Raw genomic sequence first — 27466 nt, 5'->3', positions numbered from 1 at the left:
TAGCTTACCAACCATGTGATTTTTGTTTGATTTCCCTTTTGTTATTGCCTTCCATTTAATCTCTGATGCCAGAACAAAACATTATGCCTATGTTTGTATGAAATACCAGGTATAGAACTCCAGTTTGAACAGCAGAAGTGTAATAGGCCTACAACTGCAAAATCATATGCAGAATGAATTCGAAAATCTAACTCATCCCCATGCAGTCACTGAGGTTTATTTGTAATAAAGTTAAAACTGTTTGTCTTTCCTTGCGTCAGATCTCTCTTCAACAGCAGCAGTACATGTTGCTCACCAGGCTTCCTGTTAGGGAGTGGGGATCATAAGTTAGTGTATTTCCTTAGTTCATTTCATGTTCTTCCCCATGGCGACAGTATTTTAGCAAACCATAATCTCCAAGCACTTGGACATGATTGAATATGAATAAATGTCACCAGTCTCAATGGTCGTGATTTGAACATCATGGTCATGATGTTGTCTAAAAACTTAGAAACCAACATTATGGCAGTTAGGGACAGATGTCTGCACCATCAGCCAAATTCAGAGATTCCTTGTGTCAAACATTGCAAGTTTCAACAGCTGATTATTGAAAATGGCATTTTCTCTAACCGTTAGTCTACAAATCATTCAGTTTCATCCCGAGAATAAATGCAATAACAGTGTTGTATCTGCATTACCAATAAAGTCCTCACAAAACAAAAGCACATAACAGGGACTTACTAGCATCTTGCTCCATGTGAAAATGGGCATCCTACTGCAAGACAATGATGCCCCCCCCCGATACCCAGCTTTTCTTTGGTGCATAAAGGTGTTATCATTTCTCAGTTGTTTTAAAAGACACATAACCACATACTGAGTGGTCTGTCGTCTGTCCAGACTCCTTGCCTTCTTCCAGACAGTTGGATAACTTGTGGGGAGAGGATCTGCGGAGAACTACTCCCCCAGGCTACATTCTGGTCAAAATAACAAAGCTACATTACCTTAGACACTCTGACCCTGCCAGCAAAGATTCATGGTATCGTTCATCTCTAGCCCTAAGTCCTCCATTATACCATAGTAACACCTCATAGAGACCAATACTTTATCACCTGTGTGACATAACAGATGCCATAGACCTGACATCAAGATCAAGGTATGACCATGGCTGGCTAGTTGGTTGTCTTTAGCTAACCAAAGTGTTGGTATGTGTCAATGGACAGTCATGACTAGATCGTCAAAACACTAAGATGGTTACTTGTAAACATGTCTTTAGACAACATGCCTTAGATTTGCATCTACATTTTCCAACCAACTGTAATGAAAATCCCCAAAGGAAACTAACTCCCTCTAAGGCTAAGTTTACAATGACACTCCACAACTATGTTTATGATGAGTACTCACACCTACATATGTGAGCACACAGTTATCATAATAATCACAAATATGTATATATGGCAAAACTATGTCCTAGTGTGTGAGGTTGTGTCCGTTTCCTGTTTCTTGGGATTACAGCACAACCTTTGCAACAGAGCAGGACAATAACAAGCCTGCCATATACTGGCAAACAAAAGGTACTTCAGCCTGTCACACAGAAAGTATTCATACCTCTCGACTAATTCCACATTTTGTTGTGTTACAGCCTGAATTAAAATTGGATTAAATAGCTGTTTTTTATGACCCATCTACCCATAATACACCATAAAGACAAAGTGAAAACATATTTTTAGAAATGTTTGCTAATTTATTGAAATTTCAATTAAGAAATATCTAATTTCCGTAAATATTCACACCCCTGAGTCAATACATGTTAGAATCCCCTTTGGCAGGAATTATAGCTGTGAGTCTTTCTTGATAAACAAGGAGGTATTGTTTCAGAACACATTTTCTTATAGATGCAAAGTGTATGTTTGACAGACCTTGATATGGTTGCTAGGCTATAACGATAATGATACACTATATATACAGAAAAGTATGTGGAATTAGTGAATTTGGCTATTTCAGCCACACATGTTCCTGACAGGTGCATACAATCGAGCATACAGCCATGCAATCTCCATAGACAAATGTTGGCAGTAGAATGGTCTTACTAAAGAGCTCAGTGACTTTCAACGTGGCACCGTCATAGGATGCCACCTTTCCAACCAGGCAGTTTGTCAAATATCTTCCCTGTAGAGCTGCCCTGGTCAACTGTAAGTGCTGTTATTGAGAAGTGGAAACATCTAGGAGCAACAACAACTTAGAAGTGAAGTGGCAGGCCACAAGCTCACAGAGTGCTAAAGCATGTAAAATCGTCTGTCCTTGGTTGCAACACTCACTACCGAGTTCCAAACTGCCTCTGGAAGAAAAGTCAGCACAAGAACAGTTCACCGGGAAGTTAATGAAATGGTTTTCCATGGCCGTCCAGCCACACACAAGCGTAAGATCAACATGCGCAATGCCAAGCGTTGGCTGGAGTGGTGTAATGCTCACCACCATTGGACTCTGGAGCAGTGGAAACACGTTCTCTGGAGTGATGAATCACACTTCACCATCTGGCAGTCCAACGGACGAATTTGGGTTTGGCGGATGCCAGGAGAAAACTACCCCAATGTATAGTGCCAACTGTAAATTTTGGTGGAGGACAAATAATGGTCTGGGGCTGTTTTTCATGGTTCAGGCTAGGTCCCTTAGTTCCAGTGAAGGGAAATCTTAACACTACAGTATGCAATGACATTCTTCATGATTCTGTGCTTCCAACTTTGTGGCAACAGTTTGGGGAAGGCCCTTTCCTGTTTCAGCGTGACAATGCCTCCTTTTAGAAAGTGAGGTCCATACAGAAATGGTTTGACGAGATCGGCGTGGAACATTCTTGACGCACACCCGATCATTTTCGCCAACATCCGCTGAATTGCAGAGCTCCAAATTCAAATTAAATTACTAAAAATATTAAATTTTCATGAAATCACAAGTGCAATATAGCAAAACACAGCTTAGCTTGTTGTTAATCCACCTGGTGTGTCAGATTTCAAAAAAGATTTTCGACTAAAGCATACCAAGCGTTTATGTAACGACATCTCTCTCAGCAGACAAAACATTACAAACCGCTAGCAGCAAAGTAGCTTGGTCACGAAAGTCAGGAAAGCAATAAAATGAATTGCTTACCTTTGATGATCTTTGGATGTTTCCACTCACAAAACTCCCAGTTACACAATAAATGTTCCTTTTGTTCCATAAAGATTATTTTTATATCCAAAATACCTCCATTTGGTTGGCGTATTATGTTCAGAAATCCACAGGCTCGAGCGGTCACGACGGGGCAGACGAAAATTCCAAATTGTATCCGTAAAGTTCGTCGAAACATGTCAAACGTTTATTATAATCAATCCTCAGGTTGTTTTTACAATATATAATCGATAATATTTTAACCGGACTGTAGCTTCTTCAATAGGAGAGAGAAAATGTCTGCTCCAAGCTGTTGCGCATGCAAAATGCTGCTGGCACCCAGCCATCCAATGACGCGATGTGATCTTTCTCGCTCATTTTTCAAAATAAAAGCCTGAAACTATGTCTAAAGACTGTTCACACCATGTGGAAGCCATAGGAAAATGAATCTGGTTGATATCCCTTTAAATGGAGGGAATGCATGCAATGGAACAGAGAGCTTTCAGGAAAAACAGCACTTCCTGGTTGGATTTTCCTCGGGTTTTTGCCTGCAATATCAGTTCTGTTATACTCACAAACAATATTTTGACAGTTTTGGAAACTTTAGTGTTTTCTATCCTAATCTGACAATTATATGCATATTCTAGATTCTGGGCCTGAGAAATAGGCAGTTTCATTTTGGTACGTTTTTCATCCAAACATCAAAATACTGCCCCTTACACTCAAGGTTTTAACTGGCCTGCACAGAGCCCTGACCTCAACTTCTTCGAACAGCTTTGGGAAGAATTGGAATGCCGACTGCGAGCCAGGCCTAATCACCAAACATCAGTGTCCGATCTCACTAATACTTGTGGCTGAATGGAAGCAAGTCCTCACAGCAATGTTGCAACATCTAGTGGTTTATTAGCTGTGGTGGCTATTATAGCAGCAAAGGGGGACCAACTCCATATTAATGCCCGTGATTTTGGAATGAAATGTTCGACGAGCAGGTGTCCACATAATTTTGGTCATGTAGTGTAATTTGGTAATGCATAAAAAAAAAAAAACATTCTTGTGTACACAGCGACCTGGCATGTTAATATTGTGGAATTAGTGTGTGTGTATTTACTTTAAATTTGCTTAGAATGTGTGTGTGTGTGTGTGTGTGTGTTCCCATCCCCTCCTCTGCCTTGTTTATATTCCCATGGGCACAGCGTGCCGTCACAGCTGACTGAGCAACATGTGTATTTAAGAGGGTGTCTTTGATTATTATGTGTTCGCATCTCGCCACAACACAGGAGGAGCAAGGCGTGTCTGTGAATCCGTCTTTCCTGTGTACACTAACAACCTCATCCTCTGGTGAGCACACCTGTTTTTAATAGACGCTGTATGATATGCAGCCGTTCTGTGTCACTGCTCTGGGAGTTATAGGTGGTCACACAGCCAACAGGCTACAGAGACTGATGAGTTGCATGACCTGTAGATTTAAATAGTTTTGTATGTTTACAAATGGACAGAAATTATATGGACAAAGGTATTGTCAGTTAGCCACTCTCAGAGGAAGTCACTGGGAATGATATGGGAATGATCATATTCTAACAGGAAGGTATTGGTGCGAAGACATAGAACAGGCCCTGGAACAGTCCTGCTGCAGCAGCTGCCCACGCTACGCCCTGTTATGTCTAGTCTGCGGTCTGTCCGTCCGTCTGTCTGTCTGTGAATAGAAACAGCTGAGGAAGCCTAGTTGGCCAGCACACTAATTATCCCCATTCAGCTGGCTGTAGATAAAGCAGGGAAGGTTTATAATGATTGTGTAACAGTCATTCTGACAGAGTGGTGCTGTCCAGTACGGTAGAAGCAAGGTATTACAGGGTTAAAGCCAGAGAGCAGGAACTTGTCACACCCAAGCTTTGAGCTACATCACAATAAAGATGTGACGAGAGATATCCCAATGACAGATACTAGAGACATTACACATGTGAGATTAGACATCACCTGAAACAGAGTTTCACTTCTAAGTCCTTTCATCATCCTCGTGGTAGACTTTACGGTTGACTGACCCAAGCCATAGAAACCGTGGTTTCTCTATAACCTCGTCGCCAGGCTCAAATTGCTGGAGCATAGAGAGAGAGCCGGCTGGTGGACGAGATTACATCTCTCCTAAAGTGGCAAGAGTTACACAAACTCACAGAAGAGTCCAGTGCACGCAACGGCCAGATGCTGCCAAAAGTGCCATACATCACTGTAAGCTAAAACAGATTGATCCCACAAGATGCATTTGCATGGAGTCAAGTTGAGTGCTGCCAGAATAAATCTTAATTTACTGCTTCATCTTAACATGTCTGTCTTAATCTTCCAAAGGGTCAGAGACATGTGGAGGGTAAGAACCTAATCGTCTTTATGTCTTCTGTTGCCAATCATCCAGAATCTAGGTTACATCATGAGCCATTTAGTCTGCCACGTAACTCATAAGTGTCCTGCAAACTGTATATTCACCTCAATTTATTTTACTTTGTTTATATTTGTGTACAAATTAATGAGGTTGCTAAAAAAAAAAACTGATTTATGATAAATATAAAAAGTACATTCCACATTAAATCCAGCGCATCAAATAGCTAATAAAACAGTCTGATTTGACCAATTTACTGGTTAAGGCTAAAGTAAATAAAATATATTCATAGAATAATAATTAGATATTTCTACAGGTAGTTTTTGCCTTCTGACAACGGCTTTTAAAATATGCAGTTTATATTATTACAATCTCAGTTACCATGAAACTAAAATCTTGTGTAATTGGGCAGCTGCTGGATTAAGTTCTGGGTCCAAAAGTGATGAAGAAATGCTAGAATCAGGAGCTCCACCCTCTCTCTTTACAAGTCACGGCCCGAATGTCCGCTCCCATTCACAATTCTAAAGACGCTAACACCTGCCAAATCGTGATTTGTCCAAATAACTAGCGACGAAAAAACCTCAACATCAGAACTACTGCTGCTCGTTATCTCACACATCCCATAGATTCTATGGTGCCAGTTATGTTTACGTAGATCTGTCCAGGAGACATTGACATTGTTATAACAGTAAAGCTGTAATTGCAATCAGTACACATCCCAACCAGTAGATGGCAGTGTTCTTTGTGTGGGCGGTGGAGGAGCTCGAGATTATTATTTCTTGCCTGCAGAGACCGCAGTCTCTCCCACAGAAGGCACAGGAGCCCATGTCCTGCATCACATCGGAGTTGTAGGACCTCACTGCTTTACGCCCTTTAAGATATGGCAGAGGGAAATATTGTATTGATAAATATTGCATTGATAACAAGAGAGACAGTCTACGCATGAGTGATCTCGTGTCTGCTGTGATAGTAAAAGGTACTTACTTGGTTCATAGTAGTCGTACACCTGAACCACAGCATCTTGCACATGTGACACTTTGAAGTTTCTTATCATTGGGATTCTGATGCACACCTGTGTTGTGGTCAACTGCAAATAAAAGTTAGGAATTAGCTACACAATCAATAGATGATTGGCTACACACAATCTACACAATCAATAGATGATTGGCTACACACAATCTACACAATCAATAGATGATTGGCTACACACAATCTACACAATCAATAGATGATTGGCTACACACAATCTACACAATCAATAGATGATTGGCTACAGACAATCTACACAATCAATAGATGACACAAATGAAACTTCCAACGTACAGCCAATACAATGTGTATTTTCCTAATTCCACCTCTGAAACAGCAATGCTATTGTATCTAAACATGGGACGTACAAAATGTAAAGTTAACTTACTGAATCTAAATAGAGGCTAACTTTCCCAGGAGAAGCCTCAACTTTTCTGACCAGGTCACCCGTGGCAACAGCCTGTGGCGCAAGGGTGAAGCCACTCAGCACACCTACATCTATCAGCACCATACCTGTCTGAGCTATCTTCTGGCTCTCCAGCAGCCTAACACAGAACAAATACATGATTAAATGACCAAATACATGATTATATATGAGCATATTTCTGTCTGCTCACAGAAATTTTCAAGACATAAAACTGTCTAGATAAATGTATAATAATGGCTCAAAACACGAACATGTCTTGATGCCTGCAACAGACAAAGAATGGTTGAAAACATCTCCATAGAGATGGACACTTACCTGGTGCATATGGATAACATGATATGGTCCAGGTCATCCTCATCATCTAAAACTTCAACTTCCAGAGAGAAACCTTCATGGTCTGTGTCATCATGGCTCCTCTCAGACAGCACTCTGTCATCTATGTTGTAGAACACATTCATCTGAATGACAGGAGAGGTGATAAAAGTCCGTGGGTATCTGAGTTACATTGTAATTACTATAGTTATATCTTCTTAGCATAGTACTGTATAACTTATGAGCAACTACAGTACCACAATAAACAAAAGAGCTTTGGGGGGGCGGGGGTCTGTAACAAGATGTTGAGGGGGAGTCTGTAACAAGATGTTTTGGGGGGGGTCTGTAACAAGATGTTGAGGGGGGGTCTGTAACAAGATGTTTAGGGGGGTATGTAACAAGATGTTGAGGGGGAGTCTGTAACAAGATGTTTTGGGGGGGGGGGGTCTGTAACAAGATGTTGAGGGGGAGTCTGTAACAAGATGTTTTGGGGGGGGGGTCTGTAACAAGATGTTGAGGGGGTATGTAACAAGATGTTTAGGGGGGTATGTAACAAGATGTTTAGGGGGGTCTGTAACAAGATGTTGAGGGGGAGTCTGTAACAAGATGTTTTGGGGGAGTCTGTAACAAGATGTTGAAGGGGGGTCTGTAACAAGATGTTTAGGAGTGTCTGTAAAAATATGTTTAGAGGGGGTCTGTAACAAGATGTTTGGGGGGTGTCTGTAACAAGATGTTTTGAGGGGGGGTCTGTAACAAGATGTTTTGGGGTGGGTCTGTAACAAGATGTTTTGGGGGGGGTCTGTAACAAGATGATTTGGGGGGGTATGTAACAAGATGTTTTGGGGGGTATGTAACAAGATGTTTTGGGGGGGGGGGTCTGTAACAAGATGTTTAGGGGTGTCTGTAAAAATATGTTTAGAGGGGGTCTGTAACAAGATGTTTTGGGGGGTGTCTGTAACAAGATGTTGAGAGGGAGGTCTGTAAAAATATGTTTAGAGGGGGTCTGTAGCAAGATGTTTAGGGGGGTCTATAACAAGATGTTTGGAGGGGGTCTGTAACAAGATGTTTGGAGGGGGTCTGTAACAAGATGTTTAGGGGGGTCTGTAACAAGATGTTTAGGGGGGTCTGTAAAAAGATGTTTAGTGGGCTGTAACAAGATGTTTAGGGGGGGTTGTAACAAGATGTTTAGGGGGGGTATGTAACAAGATGTTTAGGGGGGGTCTGTAACAAGATGTTTAGGGGGGGTCTGTAACAATATGTTTGGGGGGGGTCTGTAACAAGATGTTTAGGAGGGTCTATAACATGTTTAGGGGGTCTATAACAAGATGTTTAGGGGAGGTCTATAACAAGATGTTTAGGGGGGGTCTATTACAAGATGTTTAGGGGGGTCTATAACAAGATGTTTAGGGGGGTCTATAACAAGATGTTTAGGGGGGTCTATAACAAGATGTTTAGGGGGGTCTATAACAAGATGTTTAGGGGGATCTATAACAAGATGTTTAGGGGGGTCTATAACAAGATGTTTAGGGGGGTCTATAACAAGATGTTTAGGGGATCTATAACAAGATGTTTAGGGGGGTCTATAACAAGATGTTTAGGGGGTCTATAACAAGATGTTTAGGGGGGTCTATAACAAGATGTTTAGGGGGGTCTATAACAAGATGTTTAGGGGGGGTCTATAACAAGATGTTTAGGGTGGGGTCTGTAACAAGATGTTTAGGGGGGATCTGTAACAAGATGTTTAGGGGGGGTCTATAACAAGATGTTTAGGGGGGGTCTATAACAAGATGTTTAGGGGGGTCTATAACAAGATGTTTAGGGGGGGTCTATAACAAGATATTTAGGGGGGGTCTGTAACAGAGGACTACACTAAAGGCAGTTGGAAGCAGGACCTTCCATCATATCCCCTCTGTGATACAATCGGAGCCAATTTAACATGGGCCAGACGGTATGTGTTCCAGATGGTAATTGCCGTATTAATGTGGTCAATTACCACGTTTTTGTGTTGACCCGTCTCAACACAGGGTTCATGCTGCATTGTGGCGGGCAGATCTATGAGTCACAGCTGTTGCCTTCATTCACACTGGACATGGTTCCAAGATTGCATGGAAAGCTAGTGAGGAGACAACCATTGTAATGTATGGCCATTAAATCTGAATTGTAGGAGTCATTGTAGGCCCCCTCCATTGCCTGTAAGAGCATACCAATACATCCCAAACAGGGGTACTAGGACCCCTGGGGTTACTTGGTCTATCCACAGGAGGTACTTGAGAACTCATGAAACCATAGGCCTACTGGGAAAATTCAAAACATACTTCAAATCAAATCAAATTTTATTGGTTTATTGGTCTATAAAATACACATGGTTAGCAGATGTTAATGCGAGTGTAGCAAAATGCTTGCAGTAACTGAAAAAGGTTGGGAACTGTTCTGTTCTGACATAGTTATGGCATCACATATGGCAAGCACAAATAGAAAATTGTGTTCTTACTTTAGACATCCAGTTTTTTTATTTTACCTTTATTTAACTAGGCAAGTCAGTTAATAACAAATTCTTATTTTCAATGATGGCCCAGGAACAGTGGGTTAACTGCCTTGTTCAGGGGCAGAATGACAGATTTGTACCTTGTCAGCCCGGGGATTCGATCTTGCAACCTTTCTAGTCCAAAGCTCTAACCACTAGGCTACGCTGCCGCCCCAGTGATAAATAAGTAGCAATACCTGAAATAAGGCGAATCCTCTTCCCTCCATAAATACATTGATGAGTAAATCTTGTTCAGCATCTACCTGGAAAAATACAAGATCACTATTATTACTGTACTGCCTTTAAACAATACTGTGGCTGTTTGCTTGTATATGCTGTTAGATGATCGTTGAAATATCATATATCTTGAAACAGACAAAGACCACTATGCCCAATTTACCTCTTTGCTCTGATGTACCAGGTAGTTGGTGGAGTTGATGTTGAAATGGGACACTGTAGGTGAGACTGAGGTGGACACTTCGACCCCCAGCTCAATGGCATCTGCCCCACTAAAGGCAGCGTAGACAGACAGGGCTTGTAGGGCTACCACTGTGTCCTAAGAGAGGAAATTGTCAAAGTCGGTATCATCTTGGAAATCCACCCATCAGGGATACATTTCTCTTATTGAAAAGGTCACTTTAAGACAGAGGGTCATACAGAAACAGTGGCATGACGATTGAGAGACTAGAGAGGGTCTTCTACAGTATGTGAAGTTAGGGTCTACCTGTGTGCTCCCGTATGCCCCCAGGTGGTTCCTCTGCTGACTCAGCCACTTCATGAGGGAGATGGCCTCCACCACACTAGCCCGCTTGTACAGCGCCAGCAACACGTAGGCAGCCATCTCTATCTCTGCTGATCGCGGCTGCCATGAGTCAGACACCTCGGCACTGGACGACCGCCAGATCTGGACCCCATCTGGAGGGGACAGCAACAGACACCAGGTCAAACAGGATCTCGCAGGTAGATAGGCTGATGTCATCGATATTTACACATTATGTACATTATCATAAGACCAATGTCGATGGTTGAGACCACACTGTTCCTCAACTGATCACTCAAAAACAATATTGATTGTCAACATTTTGTCATGGGCTGTCACGGGCATCTTCTCTCTGTGGCACATATTGACAACCTGTAAATAACCATAGCTAATTCAAACGCAAATTACCTCTAATATCAGCTCTCCTCTTGAGCTCATCCAGGGCTGTGCCTGCGGTGAGACTGTTAGCCAGAGACAGGGCGTATGCCGCCAGACACAGGCTGTAGTTACTGGACACCCCGCTAGCCACTTCGCCCTCCAGATAGCTCCTGGTCAGGGACTCGTTGCCGGGGAACATGCTCTACACACAGACAAGAATAAAGGATGGCATGAGACAGGGACACATCAAGAGAGACAAGATGGTGGCCCTAAGTTTGCAAACAACACAGTAGTAGGCCTGATCACCGACAATGATGAGAGAGCCTATAGGGAGGAGGTCAGAGACCTGGCAGTGTGGTGCCAAGAAAACAACCTCTCCCTCAACGTGAGCAAGACAAAGGAGCTGATTGTGAACTATAGGAAAAGGCGGGCCGACCAGGCCCCCATTAACATTGAGAGGACTGAAGTGGAGCGGGTCGAGAGTTTCAAGTTCCTTGGTGTCCACATCACCAATAAACTATCATGGTCCAAACACACCAAGACAGTTGTGAAGAGGGAACGACGATAACTTTTCCCCCTCAGGAGACTGAAAAGATTTGGCATGGGTCCCCAGTTCCTCAAAAAGTTCTACAGCTGCACCATCGAGAGCATCCTGATCGGTTGCATTACCGCCTGGTATGGCAACTGCTCGGCATCTGACCGGAAGGCGCTACAGAGGGTAGTGTGTACGGCCCAGTACGTCCCTGGGGCCAAGCTTCTTGACATCCAAAGACTCCAGTCACCCAAGTTATAGACTGTTCTCTCTGATCCTGCATGGCAAGCAGAACCGGAGGGCCAAGTCTAGGACTAAAAGACTACTTAACAGCTTCTACCCCCAAGCCATAAGCCTGCTGAACAACTAAACTAATCAAATGGCCACCCAGACTATTTACATTGAACCCCCACTCCCCCCTTTGTATTTACACTGCTGCTACTCGCTGTTTATTATCTATGAATAGTCACTTGATAAATTACCCTGTATATTACCTCATTATTGTTATGTAAATGTATTGTGTTACTTATTGACTTGAGTATTTTTACTTTAGTTTATTTAGTAAATATTTTCTTAATTCTATTTCTTGAACTGCATTGTGAAAGTGCTGTTCATCGACTACAGCTCGGCATTTAACACCATAGTGCCCTCCAAGCTCGTCCTGACCCTGGGTCTCGACCCCGCCCTGTGCAACTGGATACTGGACTTCCTGACGGGCCGCCCCCAGGTGGTGAGGGTAGGCAACAACATCTCCACCCCGCTGATCCTCAACACTGGGGCCCCACAAGGGTGCGTTCTGAGCCCTCTCCTGTACTCCCTGTTCACCCATGACTGCGTGGCCACGCACGCCTTGCTTGATTACCAACAACGACGAGACGGCCTACAGGGAGGAGGTGAGGGCCCTCGGAGTGTGGTGTCAGGAAAATAACCTCACACTCAACGTCAACAAAACTAAGGAGATGATTGTGGACTTCAGGATACAGCAGAGGGAACACCCCCCTATCCACATCGATGGAACAGTAGTGGAGAGGGTAGCAAGTTTTAAGTTCCTCGGCGTACACATCACAGACAAACTGAATTGGTCCACCCACACAGACAGCATCGTGAAGAAGGCGCAGCAGCGCCTCTTCAACCTCAGGAGGCTGAAGAAATTTGGCTTGTCATCAAAAGCACTCACAAACTTCTACAGATGCACAATCGAGAGCATCCTGTCGGGCTGTATCACCGCCTGGTACGGCAACTGCTCCGCCCACAACCGTAAGGCTCTCCAGAGGGTAGTGAGGTCTGCACAACGCATCACCGGGGGCAAACTACCTGCCCTCCAGGACACCTACACCACCCGATGTCACAGGAAGGCCATAAAGATCATCAAGGACAACAACCACCCGAGCCACTGCCTGTTCACCCCGCTATCATCCAGAAGGCGAGGTCAGTACAGGTGCATCAAAGCTGGGACCGAGAGACTGAAAAACAGCTTCTATCTCAAGGCCATCAGACTGTTAAACAGCCACCACTAACATTGAGTGGCTGCTGCCAACACACTGACTCAACTCCAGCCACTTTAATAATGGGAATTTATGGGAAATGTAAAATATATCACTAGCCACTTTAAACAATGCTACCTAATATAATGTTTACATACCCTACATTATTCATCTCATATGTATACGTATATACTGTACTCTATATCATCTACTGCATCCTTATGTAATACATGTATCACTAGCCACTTTAACTATGCCACTTTGTTTACATACTCATCTCATATGTATATACTGTACTCAATACCATCTACTGTATCTTGCCTATGCCGCTCTGTACCATCACTCATTCATACATCTTTATGTATATATTCTTTATCCCCTTACACTTGTGTCTATAAGGTAGTAGTTTTGGAATTGTTAGCTAGATTACTTGTTGGTTATTACTGCACTGTCGGAACTAGAAGCACAAGCATTTCGCTACACTCGCATTAACATCTGCTAACCATGTGTTGGTGACAAATAACATTTGATTTGATTTGGTTAAGGGCTTGTAAGTAAGTATTTCACGGTAAGGTAAAATTTGTCACATGCACTGAATATCTGTTGTATTCAGTGCATGTGACACATTTTTATTTGAAGGCTGAGACTCCTCAAATGTTTAGATTGTCAACCTTCTCCTTATACTTGGTTCTAAATACTTTGGAGAGTATCAAACTCACTCAACTTGCCACCACACACACTGTGCTTTCATCATTTTTTTTTGTAAATCCTTACCACATAGGCCTGGTCCTCCAGCAGTGTCACCAGTACATAGGAGGTGAGAGAGACAGGTCCATCCAGGCCTCCCTGCAGCTCAGTATGAATGACCCTGCCCATCTCGATGAACTCTCCCTGGGATCCCTGCTGCTGGACCAGCCAGCCCATGGCCTTGGAGAGAACACTCTGGTCAATCTGCATGAAGGACCGGGCCTGCAGGAAACACCTCAGGACAAACGCTGTCAGCCTGGACCAGGGAGAGTTGTGTTTGAGAACAGATACACTTTGAAATGAATGCCTTAAGTCTGAACCACAGCTATGGTATTCACATTATTATATAATGACTTACCAGGTACTACCAGAAGTGTCGCTGGCTCCAAAGGCACTGAAGGATCCATCATCTCTCTGGAAAGATAGCTGTCTCTGATATCCTGAACAGGAATGACAGAACATAACTCTTCAGAAGAGACAACATTATACTCAAATCATACAGAGTTATAGAGCATGGATTAAATCATACTGAGTATCATACTGAACTATAGGGCATGGATTAAATCATACTGAGTATCACACTGAACTATAGGGCATGGATTAAATCATCCTGAGTATCATACTGAACTATAGGGCATGGATTAAATCATACTGAGTATCATACTGTACTATAGGGCATGGATTTAATCATACTGTACTATAGGCATGGATTAAATCATACTGAGTATCATACTGAACTATAGGGCATGGATTAAATCATACTGAACTATAGGGCATGGATTAAATCATACTGAGTATCATGCTGAACTATAGGGCATGGATTAAATCATACTGAGTATCATACTGAACTATAGGGCATGGATTTAATCATACTGTACTATAGGCATGGATTAAATCATACTAAGTATCATACTGAACTATAGGGCATGGATTAAATCATACTGAACTATAGGGCATGGATTAAATCATACTGAGTATCATGCTGAACTATAGGGCATGGATTAAATCATACTGAGTATCATACTGAACTATAGGGCATGGATTAAATCATACTGAACTATAGGGCATGGATTAAATCATACTGAGTATCATGCTGAACTATAGGGCATGGATTAAATCATACTGAGTATCATACTGAACTATAGGGCATGGATTTAATCATACTGTACTATAGGCATGGATTAAATCATACTAAGTATCATACTGAACTATAGGGCATGGATTAAATCATACTGAACTATAGGGCATGGATTAAATCATACTGAGTATCATGCTGAACTATAGGGCATGGATTAAATCATACTGAGTATCATACTGAACTATAGGGCATGGATTAAATCATCCTGAGATTCATACTGAACTATAGGGCATGGATTTAATCATACTGAGTATCATACTGAACTATAGGGCATGGATTAAATCATACTGAGTATCATACTGTACTATAGGGCATGGATTAAATCATACTGAGTATCATACTGTACTATAGGCATGGATTAAATCATACTGAGTATCATACTGAACTATAGGGCATGGATTAAATCATACTGAACTATAGGGCATGGATTAAATCATACTGAGTATCATGCTGAACTATAGGGCATGGATTAAATCATACTGAGTATCATACTGAACTATAGGGCATGGATTAAATCATACTGAACTATAGGGCATGGATTAAATCATACTGAGTATCATGCTGAACTATAGGGCATGGATTAAATCATACTGAGTATCATACTGAACTATAGGGCATGGATTAAATCATACTGAACTATAGGGCATGGATTAAATCATACTGAGTATCATGCTGAACTATAGGGCATGGATTAAATCATACTGAGTATCATACTGTACTATAGGCATGGGTTAAATCATACTGAGTATCATACTGAACTATAGGGCATGGATTAAATCATACTGAGTATCATACTATACTATAGGCATGGGTTAAATCATACTGAGTATCATACTGAACTATAGGGCATGGATTAAATCATACTGAGTATCATACTATACTATAGGCATGGGTTAAATCATACTGAGTATCATACTGAACTTTAGGGCATGGATTAAATCATACTGAGTATCATACTGAACTTTAGGGCATGGATTCAGCATGTGTGAAAGCTCATCACCTTCCATCATGTATGACAAAGCCTTGCTGCGTATCTCCTCGTATCGCTGGATGGATTTTGCCAAGCGCTGCAGGACATAGACGTTGGGAGCGAAGTTGATCATGTTCTGCTCTCCACAGCCGAGAGGCATCTTAACCAGCAAGCCCAGCCCTGTGATGGACAGGCCCAAGATATCACCTGTCACACCACACCCCACAAACAAGAAGGGAAGGGAGGAACCATTTAGACATTATACAACCTAAACATTGTAGTGGTAATACAGAAGGATTGGGTTTGACATTTCAGACCAAGCACCCTGAACCAATGTGCGAGCAGAAAGAGAGAGAGCGAGATGGACAGATTAAAGAGAGGGAGGAGAAGAATATGGCAGAGATGAAGAGACAGAAAAACCCTTGGTGTTTAGAAAAGAGGAATATGCCCTGTACAGTAAACACAAAGCGCAAGAAGATTCTAGGTTAGCATTCTACCATGACAAATACCCAACATCTTTGGACCTGACTGGTGATCATCATAAACAACCCAGCAGCTGCTCCGAGTCGGCTTGCCACAAATATTGTTTTGATAGCCCTCATTTCTTTTTCCATCATCTAACACCCAACATGGTAAATGACAGCTCTTTACTGGACTATCACCTGCCTGCTTCATGCCCTGTGTCTAAACACAAAATGAAACATGGGCGTATGCTGCGTTTGAGTTCACGACATGTAAAAAGTAAACAGAGCTATGTTGGTGATAACAAAAGATGGATTGTATAGAGTAGGGCAGGGTACATACCAACCACTGCCACGTGAACCCTCTCGCTGCCTGGCACTACATCTGGAGGGAAGGAGAAGTGGAGCTGTCTGGACAGGTTATGGTTGGTCGGAACCACCTCCAGGAACACTGTCTCTGAGTAGGACTGTTCTTTACCCTCAGGCTAAGAGAACACACAGACAGCGATTACGGGAGGAGTACCAATTGGAAATATACACAGAGTATACCAAACATTAGGAACACTTTCCTAGCATTGAGTTGCACCCCCCTTTTGCCCTCAGAACAGCCTCAATTTGTTGGAGCATGGACTCTTCAAGGTGTCTAAAGTGTTCCACAGGGATGCTGGTCCATGTTTTCTACAGTTGTGTCAAGTTGGCTGGATGTCCTTTGGGTGATGGACCATTCTAAATACACATGGGAACCTGTTGAGCATGAAAAACCAAGCAGCATTGCAGTTCTTGCCACAAACTGGTGCGCCTGGCACCTACTACCATACCCCGTTCAAAGGCACTTAAATATTTTGTCTTTTCCATTTACCATCTGAATGGCACACATATATAATCCATGTCTCAATTGTCTCAAGGCTTAAAGATCCTTTTTTAACCTGTCTTCTCCCCTTCATCTACACGGATTAAAGTGGATTTAACAAATGACATCAATAAGAGATCTTAGACTGACCAGGTGAATCCGGGTGAAAGAACAGGAGTTAATGTTTTGTATACTCCCTATAGTGTTAATTAGTGATTTACTGGGGTGTTCTGAGAGGGGTACTGAAAGGTGTGCATCAAAAGACAGAGATACAGTTCATCATTTTACAGTCACCAAGGATCCATTTTATAACTTAGAAGACTCAGTTATTCAGCCCCGTTGTACCTTCACAAGCACTTTACGAACAATCTTTTCTGTGGCCTGTCCAGTCATTGCTTTCACAGACATCAATATCTCTCCAAAAACCAGAGGCCTGATGGGAAAGAGAGCGGTGGCGCCGCCCTGGCTCCCCACCGTCACTCTACGTGCGTTCACCATAGAAACAAGGTCTCGGTCTGCCAGAACAAACTCAAAGCGAGAGCTCTCAGCAACCACCACTATGACCTGTGGAGAACAACAGGAATGGGAAAACAATTGAGGAATGGGAAAACAATTGAGGATGGATCACTTACATCCAGGAAGCTGTTTGATGTGGGAGATACAAAGAGAATGGGAAGAAGGTAATGATTTCTAAGACGTTTTCACAAGTGTTTAACAACTTGTTTTTTTTGTTCACTGTTTGAGAGTCACACAAACTGTTCTTTGAAGAAATCACCCTACATGGTGAGATTGTTAAGACCATAAACATGTGAGGAGAGGTAAAAAACCTCCTGGCCATTTCAACCAAGACCACTGACCTCCGTGTCCTCTTCTAGATGGTTGAAGAGGTTGACCTCGAGGACAAGCTGCTCCCCTCTGGTGATGCATTCTGGGACATCCAGAGACAGGGAGAAATCTGTGGACACTATCAGCTGTGGGAGACAACCAATACTCAAGATTATCCTCAAAAATCGAATTCTAGAATATCTAAATATTGCACTGACATTAAATGAAACATACCATCTTTATCAACCATGTATTTATGTCACACAGCCATACATGTAACCTATTGATTAGAGAGGCCAGCCAGCAACTAGAGGGGTTAAAAGTGGAAGTCAAATTTTGGTTGGACCTTGGGTGCAATTGGCCAATAAAGTCATATTAATCTTAATAAACTACTAGTTAGCTGCCCAAACTAGGTAACGGTGGAGGTAGTGGATAGGTCTTAACATACCTTCTGTGGTTTAAAGGTGAGGCCCAAGCCCAGGTTATCTGACATAACAAACGCCATTGCTCTCCAGGAGGTGATGCTGTCTGGGACAGCCACATGGAAACTAGTTGTTGTTGACTCACTGACACAGACAGTAAGGAATAGAGTATTTCAACATTCCCTGCAAATAACCCTGACCGTTTTCAATAGTGGTGAATGTAGACGGTATCCTCAAGAGTATTCACACCTAAGCCTTGTTAATGTGCTTCTCCTAAAGCTCACCTGATGTTCATGTCCAGCCACAGCCAGGTCTTCGAGAAGTCCTGTCCCATGGAAGGCCTCCACTCCGGCTGATCCTCTCTCATGAGAGCCTCCGCCTCATGATCTGATGGATACACAACATAGGTCATCAGAACTATCTAAGCCTCCGTCACAGAGCCTGTACCACTGTGAATGTAGATGTAGTATTTTATTTATGTAGTACGCCACAGCTCCACAAGAGGGAACCCTTGATTTCATATTCAATTCAGACACACAAAGATCTCCCAATGTGTGTTTGTTTATGCGTTTTGTTTAAAATGTTCATTTATCCAAACACTATAGAGTGTGTAATTGTTTTCATACCCATTTCAGTCTCCTGATAATCTCCAGTTGTATGTAAACTGGCATCTGTTAATACCACAAGGTTGCAAGCCTAAGATTTGAAAAGCAAAAGTTCATGACAACATTGTACACAAAACACTGCAGGCCTACTAGACCTGTGTGTATAAACAGAAAAGGTTTTGGATACTTTATATGGAATTTCATCTGCATGGTGTTCAACGTGTGAAATGAATACAATAGTAATACAACACATGTAACAAAGCCAAAATGATACAGTATGATAACAGGCGCTTCCATCACTGTCAACTACGTGTGTACGGTCCAGAAGTGGGTCAGGTTGCTCATGATGTAACATGACATTAGATAACTGGGTTGATTTACAGTGAGGTGAGGCTTGGGGTAACTCCAGGCTCAGTGTGGTCTATTCAGCGAGACACAATGTGTGGTGTCAATACCGTGAAAACGGAGAGCGGGCTGTCGTTCCCTCCAGTTATTCCACTATGGGGAAGGGTTATCTCCTCCTTGAGGTATTCAGTCATTTCCGCCAGCACCTGAGAACAGCACAACACTAGAGTTACCACAACCTCTTAGAAAAAACATCATTCCACAACAATACAACTAGCTACATTACAGCCAGTTGGGTCAGTTCTGGGGGAGACTGAAGTTCACCATGTCTCCATTGATACAGAGCCTGACTGCTGAGCTGATTCCCAAAACTGGTACAGTCACAAGATGAACCACTTGAGGGTTATTCCAGGCTCAGTAAAATCTTTTGAGATGAACCACTTGAGGAGATCATTATGAATGCAACTATTGTAATCGAAGGGAAAGCCCAAAGAGAAATACCATTATCACTGACATTATCTGAAACCTCCTTTATGTCTGATTGAACTGTTCAATGCTTCACAGAAGTATCCATTTCAAATCAAATTTGATTGTATTCTCAGATTCAATCTCAGATACGGGTGCTTTACAGACAATAGAGACAATTAAGCATGGTAAATCCTAAACGTTGTTTACAGTAGGCTGTATGTGGCAGGGATTATATAGATGTACAGTACAGTTCGGTATGGTTGTGTTCCTTACCTTCTCCTCTGTGATGTCACCAGAGTCAAAGTCCTTGTCCTCCATGTCCACCACCATGATTCCGACCAGAGAGCCAGGTTCAATCACAAGGACAGTGAGGGACACCTCTTCACCTGGCATCACCTTCTCATGGCTCCAGCTCAGATATACCTGGAGAAACATGTACACACAGTATAAGCAAGTAAAATATGCCAGGCCTAGTCTGTACACTTAACAATGTTAGCATTCCATATGTATTTCATGGCTTCTAACAGAGTTGCTAAATCACCATTGAGGCTCTGTAGCATCATCAGTAAGGTTTAGACTGATTTATCTAGTGAATAAGCTAGTTACTTCATTTTGTAGGACTCCATGGGGCTTGATGAATACGTGCATTGAGTAATTGATGATCTCTCCATCTGGTAGGACACAGAACACAGTGATGCAGGCCTCTGGTGACCAGGATACTGCAGGGGACAGAGAGAAGGAGGGAGAGGTTGCTGTCCCAGCAGCCACCACCTGACCCCTGGACGTCACCTGGAAGTTAATGACACAAGAGGTCAAAGCAGAGGTCAACCTAAAGAGCACTGAGGAATCACTATACTTCTCTACAATCTCACCAACCAAGAGAAATACCTACCAGATAGTGAAGCTCAGTGAGTTGGAAAGTGCTCCCTACAGATATAGGAAGAGGTTTTCCAATCTGGAACATAAAATGCAAAAAAAGTATTATTTTCATCAACGGTATACCATAGGTCAGGGGGACTCGACTCTTACCCTACGAGGTCCGGAGCCTGCTGGTTTTCTGTTCTACCTGAATTAATTGCACACACCTAGTGTTCCAGGTCTAAATCAGTCCCTGATTAGAGAGCAACAATGAAAGAATGCAGAAGAACTGGTTTTGAGGTTGATGGACTCTGTTAAAATGTAACATGTTTCAAGTTAAACTGCAGCCCGGAAGATGGATAGCTAAACAAAGAGAGGAGCATGGACATTCCACAGGGGAAAGGAGGAAACTCACTGAGGTCATAAAATGTATAGCTGGGGAGGTGATGCCAACAAGGGAAGAGTATAAGATGTGTTGTGAGCTTTCTAAATGGATGCACTCAGCTGATGGCATCCTTGGTATAAAACACTTGAAACTTCTCTTGAGCTTTTGGTCTCAATTCCTTATTGCAAAGAGGTTGCAATAGCATTTTTCTTTTAACAAGATCCAGAGCTGAGTTTGAGGGCCTTAAGTTAAGGCCAGACTCATTTAGAGTTGCAGTCAAGTTTTGGTGATCTAAAATGGATGCTGGTATGTCACCTGTGGTGGAGAGCGGAGGCGTTGGATCTGGATGTATGATCCACTGGGAGAGGAGTGGTTACTATTGTAGAGCTCCAGGCTCTCCTCACTGCCCATGAACATGGCCTGCAGAGAACAAACTCCTGTCTTGTAGTGTCACGTCACAGATAAAATGCGCACACACACAATTTACTCCGTTCTGGGTCCCGAGATTATAGCTCGTGGTGCACATGTTCATACAATCATCATAGAATGGTGACTTGGGATTGTGTTGGATTATATTCATCTTGACCTACTGCAGGGCTCTCCAACCCTGTTCCTGGAGGTCTACCCTCCTGTAGGTTTTAACCTGGTTTAGTTTATCCACAAACTAATTATAACAAATCAGGTGCGCTAGATTAGGGTTGGACTGAAAACCTACAGGACCGTAGCTCTCCAGCAACAGGGTTGGAGAGCCCAGACCTATACTACTGAGAGGAAAATCTGTGGTTCCATACTAGGTCAAGTATAGCTTCCGATGTGTATTTCTTATATAGTTTTACTGCTTACCCTCACTTGACAACTGACTCTTGATTAATATCCGTTCAGCTGAATTGCTGAAAGTGAGTTTCGTTGCGTATTGGGATTCCTGTGGTATAGAGAGTAGCTCCTTGAAACGTGTCTATTCAGCTGAATGAAAAGCATCTCTATTCACCTGAATGAAAAGCATCTCTACTTGTTTGCGTAACTGGAACTCAATGTGTACGATCCCATCCTCAGGCACTGGTAGAGTCAAGCGTCTATAGCTTTTTATGTCCTCCATCTTGTCTTGTGGTGAATCGGAGTTGGTTTCTCCCTGGTTCTGTCCGATGGGCTTAGATGTTCTGTGACCGATGTCAATGAACACAGAGTTCATCCGATCCTCTGGAGTCAGAGGGTCGTTGTCGTACCTGGATATTTTCAGCTGAGGGATACAGGAAGGTGTAGTCTGTGATTGATACATTATTATTAGAACAGTGAACTAGTGGTACCAAAGGTAGAGGTATGTAGAGGTATGTATTACCCCAAGCCAATAGATATTTACCACTCACATGTGTTGAAAAGTTTAAAGATGGCTTCAGAACATGTGGGAAATTGTAGAATTCAAGGTGGTATGTATTCTCCATAACGTGCACAACCACAGTCTTATTGGTTTGGAGTCCTTTAGGACAAAATACAATGAAACAGGTAACTACCAAAATAAAGGAAACACCAACATAAAGTTTATTTTAAAACGGCAGGGCGTTGAGCCACCAAGAGCCAGAACAGCTTCAATGCACCTTGGCATAGATTCTACAAATGCCTGGAACTCTATTGGAGGTATACGGCACCATTCTTCCACGAGAAAATCAATCATTTGGTGTTTTGTTGCTGCTGTTGTGGAATACGCTGCTTCAGAATCTCCCTAGAAGTGCTTAATTGGGTTGAAATCTGGTAACAGACGGCTCTGGCATATGGTTTACACTGTTTTCATGCTCATCAAATCATTCAGCGACCACTCGGGGCATTGCCATGGTAGTCAAAATAATGGGCAACTGGGCCTTTTATACATAAGCATGATGGGATGTTAATTGCTTAGGAATTGCTCAGGAACACACCTGTGTGGAAGCACCTGCTTTCAATATACTTTGTATCCCTCATTTACTAAAATGTTGACTTTATTTTGGCAGTTACCTGTATCTGTGAACAATCCAGCTATATTCAATTAATTTAAATATGCATCAAACTGTTACTTCAAGTTTAGCAATATTCTCAAAACACGTGATATACAGATGTAGGATCTTAATTCAAGCCAGTTTGCTACAGCAGGAAAATAATAAGAAATGTGAATTACTATGTGGATTATAATTAATTGACATTTTTGTAGGGGTTGATACATTTTTCATAACGGAAAATCAAGTCAAATGTGAAAGTGGAAATTCAACTTCAGAAGCCTTTTTTAACCTCAAATACACTACAAGTTTTGAATTTCCTGCGTTGTAGGAAAGTTCTCCTGCAACAGGGTGATCAAATTAAGATCATACATCGGTACCTCACCTGTGGACATCTCTGTAACACAAGCTGTAATATAAAGGATTCCATTGGTGTGGTGCTGAGAATTACTCAGATCTGTTGCCCTGTGCTGGCGTACAGGAGGATCATCTTGGCTGATGAGAAACTGGGTCGACCCATGAATCTGAAAGAGATTGTCAGATAGATGATGTGTATGACATTCTGGCACCATTGTCAGGCAGGTACACTTGTAACATATATCCAGTTTGGATCAAACAGTTACTGAATCCTGGCTCAAACTGGATTTAGCTAGCATGGTTTGCTGTTACTGGTTTCACTTCATAAACTCAGCATGACAGTCTTACATCTTTAGTTGCATTATGGACAATGGTTGGACGGCCAGAGTTGAACAAAGCAGACACCAGAGTAACTGTGACAGACAGTGTCCCCTGGACTGGCTGTCCATTGGTGTGTCTAGAAAGAAATATAATGTATGTGAACCAATAGAATTTACATATTGAAAGTACATTTTTCTAGCACCTTTAATATCGATTTGCTTGTTTTATTAAAGCCTGACTCACTGAGCAGTCACCGTCCCTGAGAGGTCGTCTACCATGACAATCTCTGGGGCCGTCTTGACCTGCACATCAAAGTGGGGCGGCTCTAGAACAACAGCCACACAGAGAGGTTGAATAGATAGTCTGATATGTCAACTATCCGAAACATTTCAATGACCCGACCCCCCTCCACCCTTCCATTCCTTTAGCCAACCCTTAACTAGGCTGTTTCCAATCATTAGCTATGGCAACATAGCTAGGATTATCTTACCATAGTAATCCACTATGAACTGCTCCTCTGTGGTCAACTCCTACAGAGAAACAAAAAACAATGTCAATGGGGTGAAACTAGATCAGATCTTCATCACCGATATGAAAAACAGAATGTATTCATGGTGGAATACTGTAGGATGACAATGCAGAATGATAGTATGGTGAATCATACATCCACCATGGTCTCGATGGTCCATATGCCGAGGGGAGTGGTCTGAGACAAGTGGAATTCTTTGGACACAACGCCCAGGTAACTGTTCAGGGACGGCCACCCTTGGATGAGGTTCCCTTTGGGATCCTGGATTACAGGGCAGGTAGCACAAAGGGATAGTCAAACTGTTTAGAACACAACACAGGCTGGAAATCTATTCATCACCCTGGGTTTTGTTTCAAAGTTCTCACACAGAAAATTCAGACCCACCCTTATTGAGACATACACACGGCCCTTGTGTGGCTTGCCGTTTGGTTGGACGGACAGGACTCTCATTTTGACAGTGTCTCCTGGTCTATAGTTGTGTTTATCAGTCTGGATGAAGGTGGAGAAAGTCCTGGGGTTGAAGCGTAGAGTGGTTGTGTTGATGAATACCAATCGTTCTCTTTGGTATCCCCACACATGCAGTTTAAAGGAATACCTCTGATCAACAGAGCTCTCAGGAAACTAAAAAAGAAAAAGTATATTACTTAATTGAGTTGATCTTATATATATATATAGTCAAAATGAATGCCATGCTTGGTCTAACTGGTCAAATGTGTATACTTTTTGTATCATCAATGGTTCTTCACACACCCCTGACCAGCCCAGATATTACCTCAATAGACAATATAAACAGATTTAAAAAATACTCACTGGAGGAAGATCTACAACTCCTGTCACACCTTCGGAAAAAAATCAGCAACAATGTTTAAGTTGCTTAATAACAAATAGTAAATAGTAATCTTGCCAAGTTATCTTGCAGTAAGCATCATATAAGTCAATGTCACCTCCTGTAAAGGTGCTCTCTGCCTGGACCAGGCTGGTGTTGCCATTGGTCAGCTCTGCTGTGACCCTGACTGGATCGTTAGTGAGGATGGTGACAGCCAGGGAGGTAGGGGTCCCAGGACGCAACACACTGGGAGCTGAGATCAAGTATTTTGCACTCATACTGAGAAAGAGGAGATAAAATTCTGATATTTTTTCCACTAACTGGTCTTTTAACTAATCACATCAGATCTTTTTAAGAGGTAATCTGATTGGTAAAAATACCAATTACTGAAAAAAATATATATAAATACGAGTGTTCAAGCAATCAATAAAATGCCCCCCAATCAATAAAACATGCTTCTTGGTTCATGAGTTCTGACATGAGTACTTCTAATAATAAACAGATTACCTGACAGAGAAGACCCAGTCATCTTTAGAAGTTCAATTTAAAGATATGGCAAAATATATCAAATAAATCACAGAAATATCTAATTATCATCAGCTCAAATTGAAGGTGAATTACCTGGAGGAGACCTGAGCAGAAGTAGAAACGACAGCCAGTGCCACACAAACTCTCAGGAGCCAAATCCTCTCCATGTTGTCTTTAATGTACCCAGGGCCAGAATGAACGCAACACCAGTCCGTATTGCTCTAACCAACTCCACTGACCCGTTCCGTACCTGTACAAACCACACCCAGTGTGGAGTCCAAGCGGCCATCGCCCCACACACAGACAGCCATATCAGGTTCATCCTGTGTCATGCTGTGGGGGGCTGAAGAGGATCATGTGGGGATTGACACTACATCTCGACCCAGAGGGACTATATTCAGTAGCTGAGATGATACCACGCATGAACTAAATCCAGCTTTTTCAATATCACCAAATTGGAACAAAAGTTAGCTTGTAGCAAAACAACTTCCAAGCCAAGAGCTATATGAGTAATATTATTCAGTGTTCTAAGGTTTTCATCATTCATTCAAGTACAGTTGAAGTCAGAAGTTTACGTACACCTTAGCCAAATACATTTAAACTAAGTTTCACAATTCCTGACATTTAATCCTCGTACAATTTCCCTGTCTTAGGTCAGTTAGGATCACCACTTTATTTTAAGAATGTGACATTTTAGAATAATACTAGAGAATGATTTAATGATTTAAATGATTTAATGTTTTAATTCTTTCATCACATTCCCAGTGGGTCAGAAGTTTACAAACACTCAATTAGTATTTGGTAGCATTGCCTTTAAATTGTTTAACTTGGGTCAAATGTTTTGGGTAGCCTTCCACAAGCTTCCCACAATAAGTTGGGTGAATTTTGGCCCATTCCTCCTGACAGAGCTGGTGTAACTGAGTCAGGTTTGTAGGTCAGGTTTGCCTCCTTGCTCGCACACGCTTTCAGTTCAACTCACACATTTTCTATAGGATTAAGGTCAGGGCTTGGTGATGGCCACTCTAATATCTTGTCCCTCCTGCAGTAAAGCACCCCTACAACATGATGATGCCACCCCCGTGCTTTACGTTTGGGATGGTATTCATCGGCTTGCAAGCCTACCCCTTTTTCCTCCAAACATAACAATGGTCATTATGTCGAAACAGTTCTATTTTTGTTTCATCAGAGCAGAGGACATTTCTCCAAAAAGTACGATCTGTCTCTTTTGTACCCGTTTCCTCCAGCATCTTCACAAGGTCCTTTTGCTGGTTTTCTGGGATTGATTTGCACTTTTCACACTGTCATGTCTTTAGCAATGCCGGATTAAGTGATATGACATGCTATTCTATAAAACCCTTTCTCCGTAATTAATATTACCTAATTGAGCTAATCATGTAAATGTAATTAACTGGAAAGTCAGGGCACCACAAAATAATATTTATAGAGCTGTTATCTTCTGAATAAACTCTTAAAGACCTAGTAATATTTTACATCAAAAGCAGTCAATATTAATCGTCACCTTGTTTCAGTCTCATATGAAAGTTGTAAATTCTTGGTTATCTTCACAAACCCTGGCTAACAAGTTGAATCAGCAATACAAAATTGGGTTTAATTATTTATTTACTAAATACCTAACTAAATCACACAGAATTACATAAACACAGAATGAATCATACCTTGATTATAAATTACATCATAAAGGAAAACGTCCCTAGCGGGCGGAACAGATATGACAGCTGGTTAAACAAAGACAAGGGGCTGGGTTTGAGTGAAAGAGCGGGAAGACTGAGGAACAAAGGGAGAAGCGATGTCTCTATCGTAAATACAGTATCTTATGCATTCAAAATTACCACCTATTTGGAAAAGGAAAATGCAATAAATATTTACTCTGAGCTGCTGGTGGTAGATGAAAGGCCGTGTCCTTTGAAGAATG

At 42.1% G+C, this 27466-nt stretch overlaps 1 protein-coding gene across 1 annotated transcript; it reads right to left on the bottom strand.

The window, feature by feature from the left end:
• Positions 1–5586: 5586 nt before the first annotated feature.
• Positions 5587–25741, bottom strand: LOC110498056 (CD109 antigen). Its single transcript, XM_090209609.1, has 33 exons — positions 25627–25741; positions 25124–25284; positions 24990–25018; positions 24564–24800; positions 24315–24440; positions 24141–24180; positions 23894–23975; positions 23678–23786; positions 23358–23496; positions 22373–22482; positions 21997–22245; positions 21324–21428; positions 20658–20720; positions 20372–20554; positions 20039–20188; positions 19408–19503; positions 18974–19043; positions 18632–18734; positions 18374–18491; positions 17958–18071; positions 17446–17664; positions 16594–16735; positions 15820–15996; positions 14040–14121; positions 13709–13937; positions 10949–11120; positions 10505–10695; positions 10181–10336; positions 9978–10043; positions 7260–7402; positions 6906–7062; positions 6473–6575; positions 5587–6359 (listed from the first exon to the last, which is right to left on the bottom strand). Exons 1-33 carry the CDS (start codon positions 25698–25700, stop codon positions 6169–6171), a joined length of 4386 nt encoding a protein of 1461 aa, XP_090065735.1. The 5' UTR covers positions 25701–25741; the 3' UTR covers positions 5587–6168.
• Between the last annotated feature and the right edge of the window lie 1725 nt (positions 25742–27466).

This window comes from Oncorhynchus mykiss, chromosome 19 (genome assembly GCF_057628025.1).
Source record: "Oncorhynchus mykiss isolate SJ-2025 chromosome 19, ASM5762802v1, whole genome shotgun sequence".
In the NCBI taxonomy this organism is placed as follows: Eukaryota; Metazoa; Chordata; class Actinopteri; order Salmoniformes; family Salmonidae; genus Oncorhynchus; species Oncorhynchus mykiss.
The sequence above is the reverse complement of the archived record's forward strand: the minus strand, read 5'-3'. Positions and strand labels throughout refer to the sequence as shown.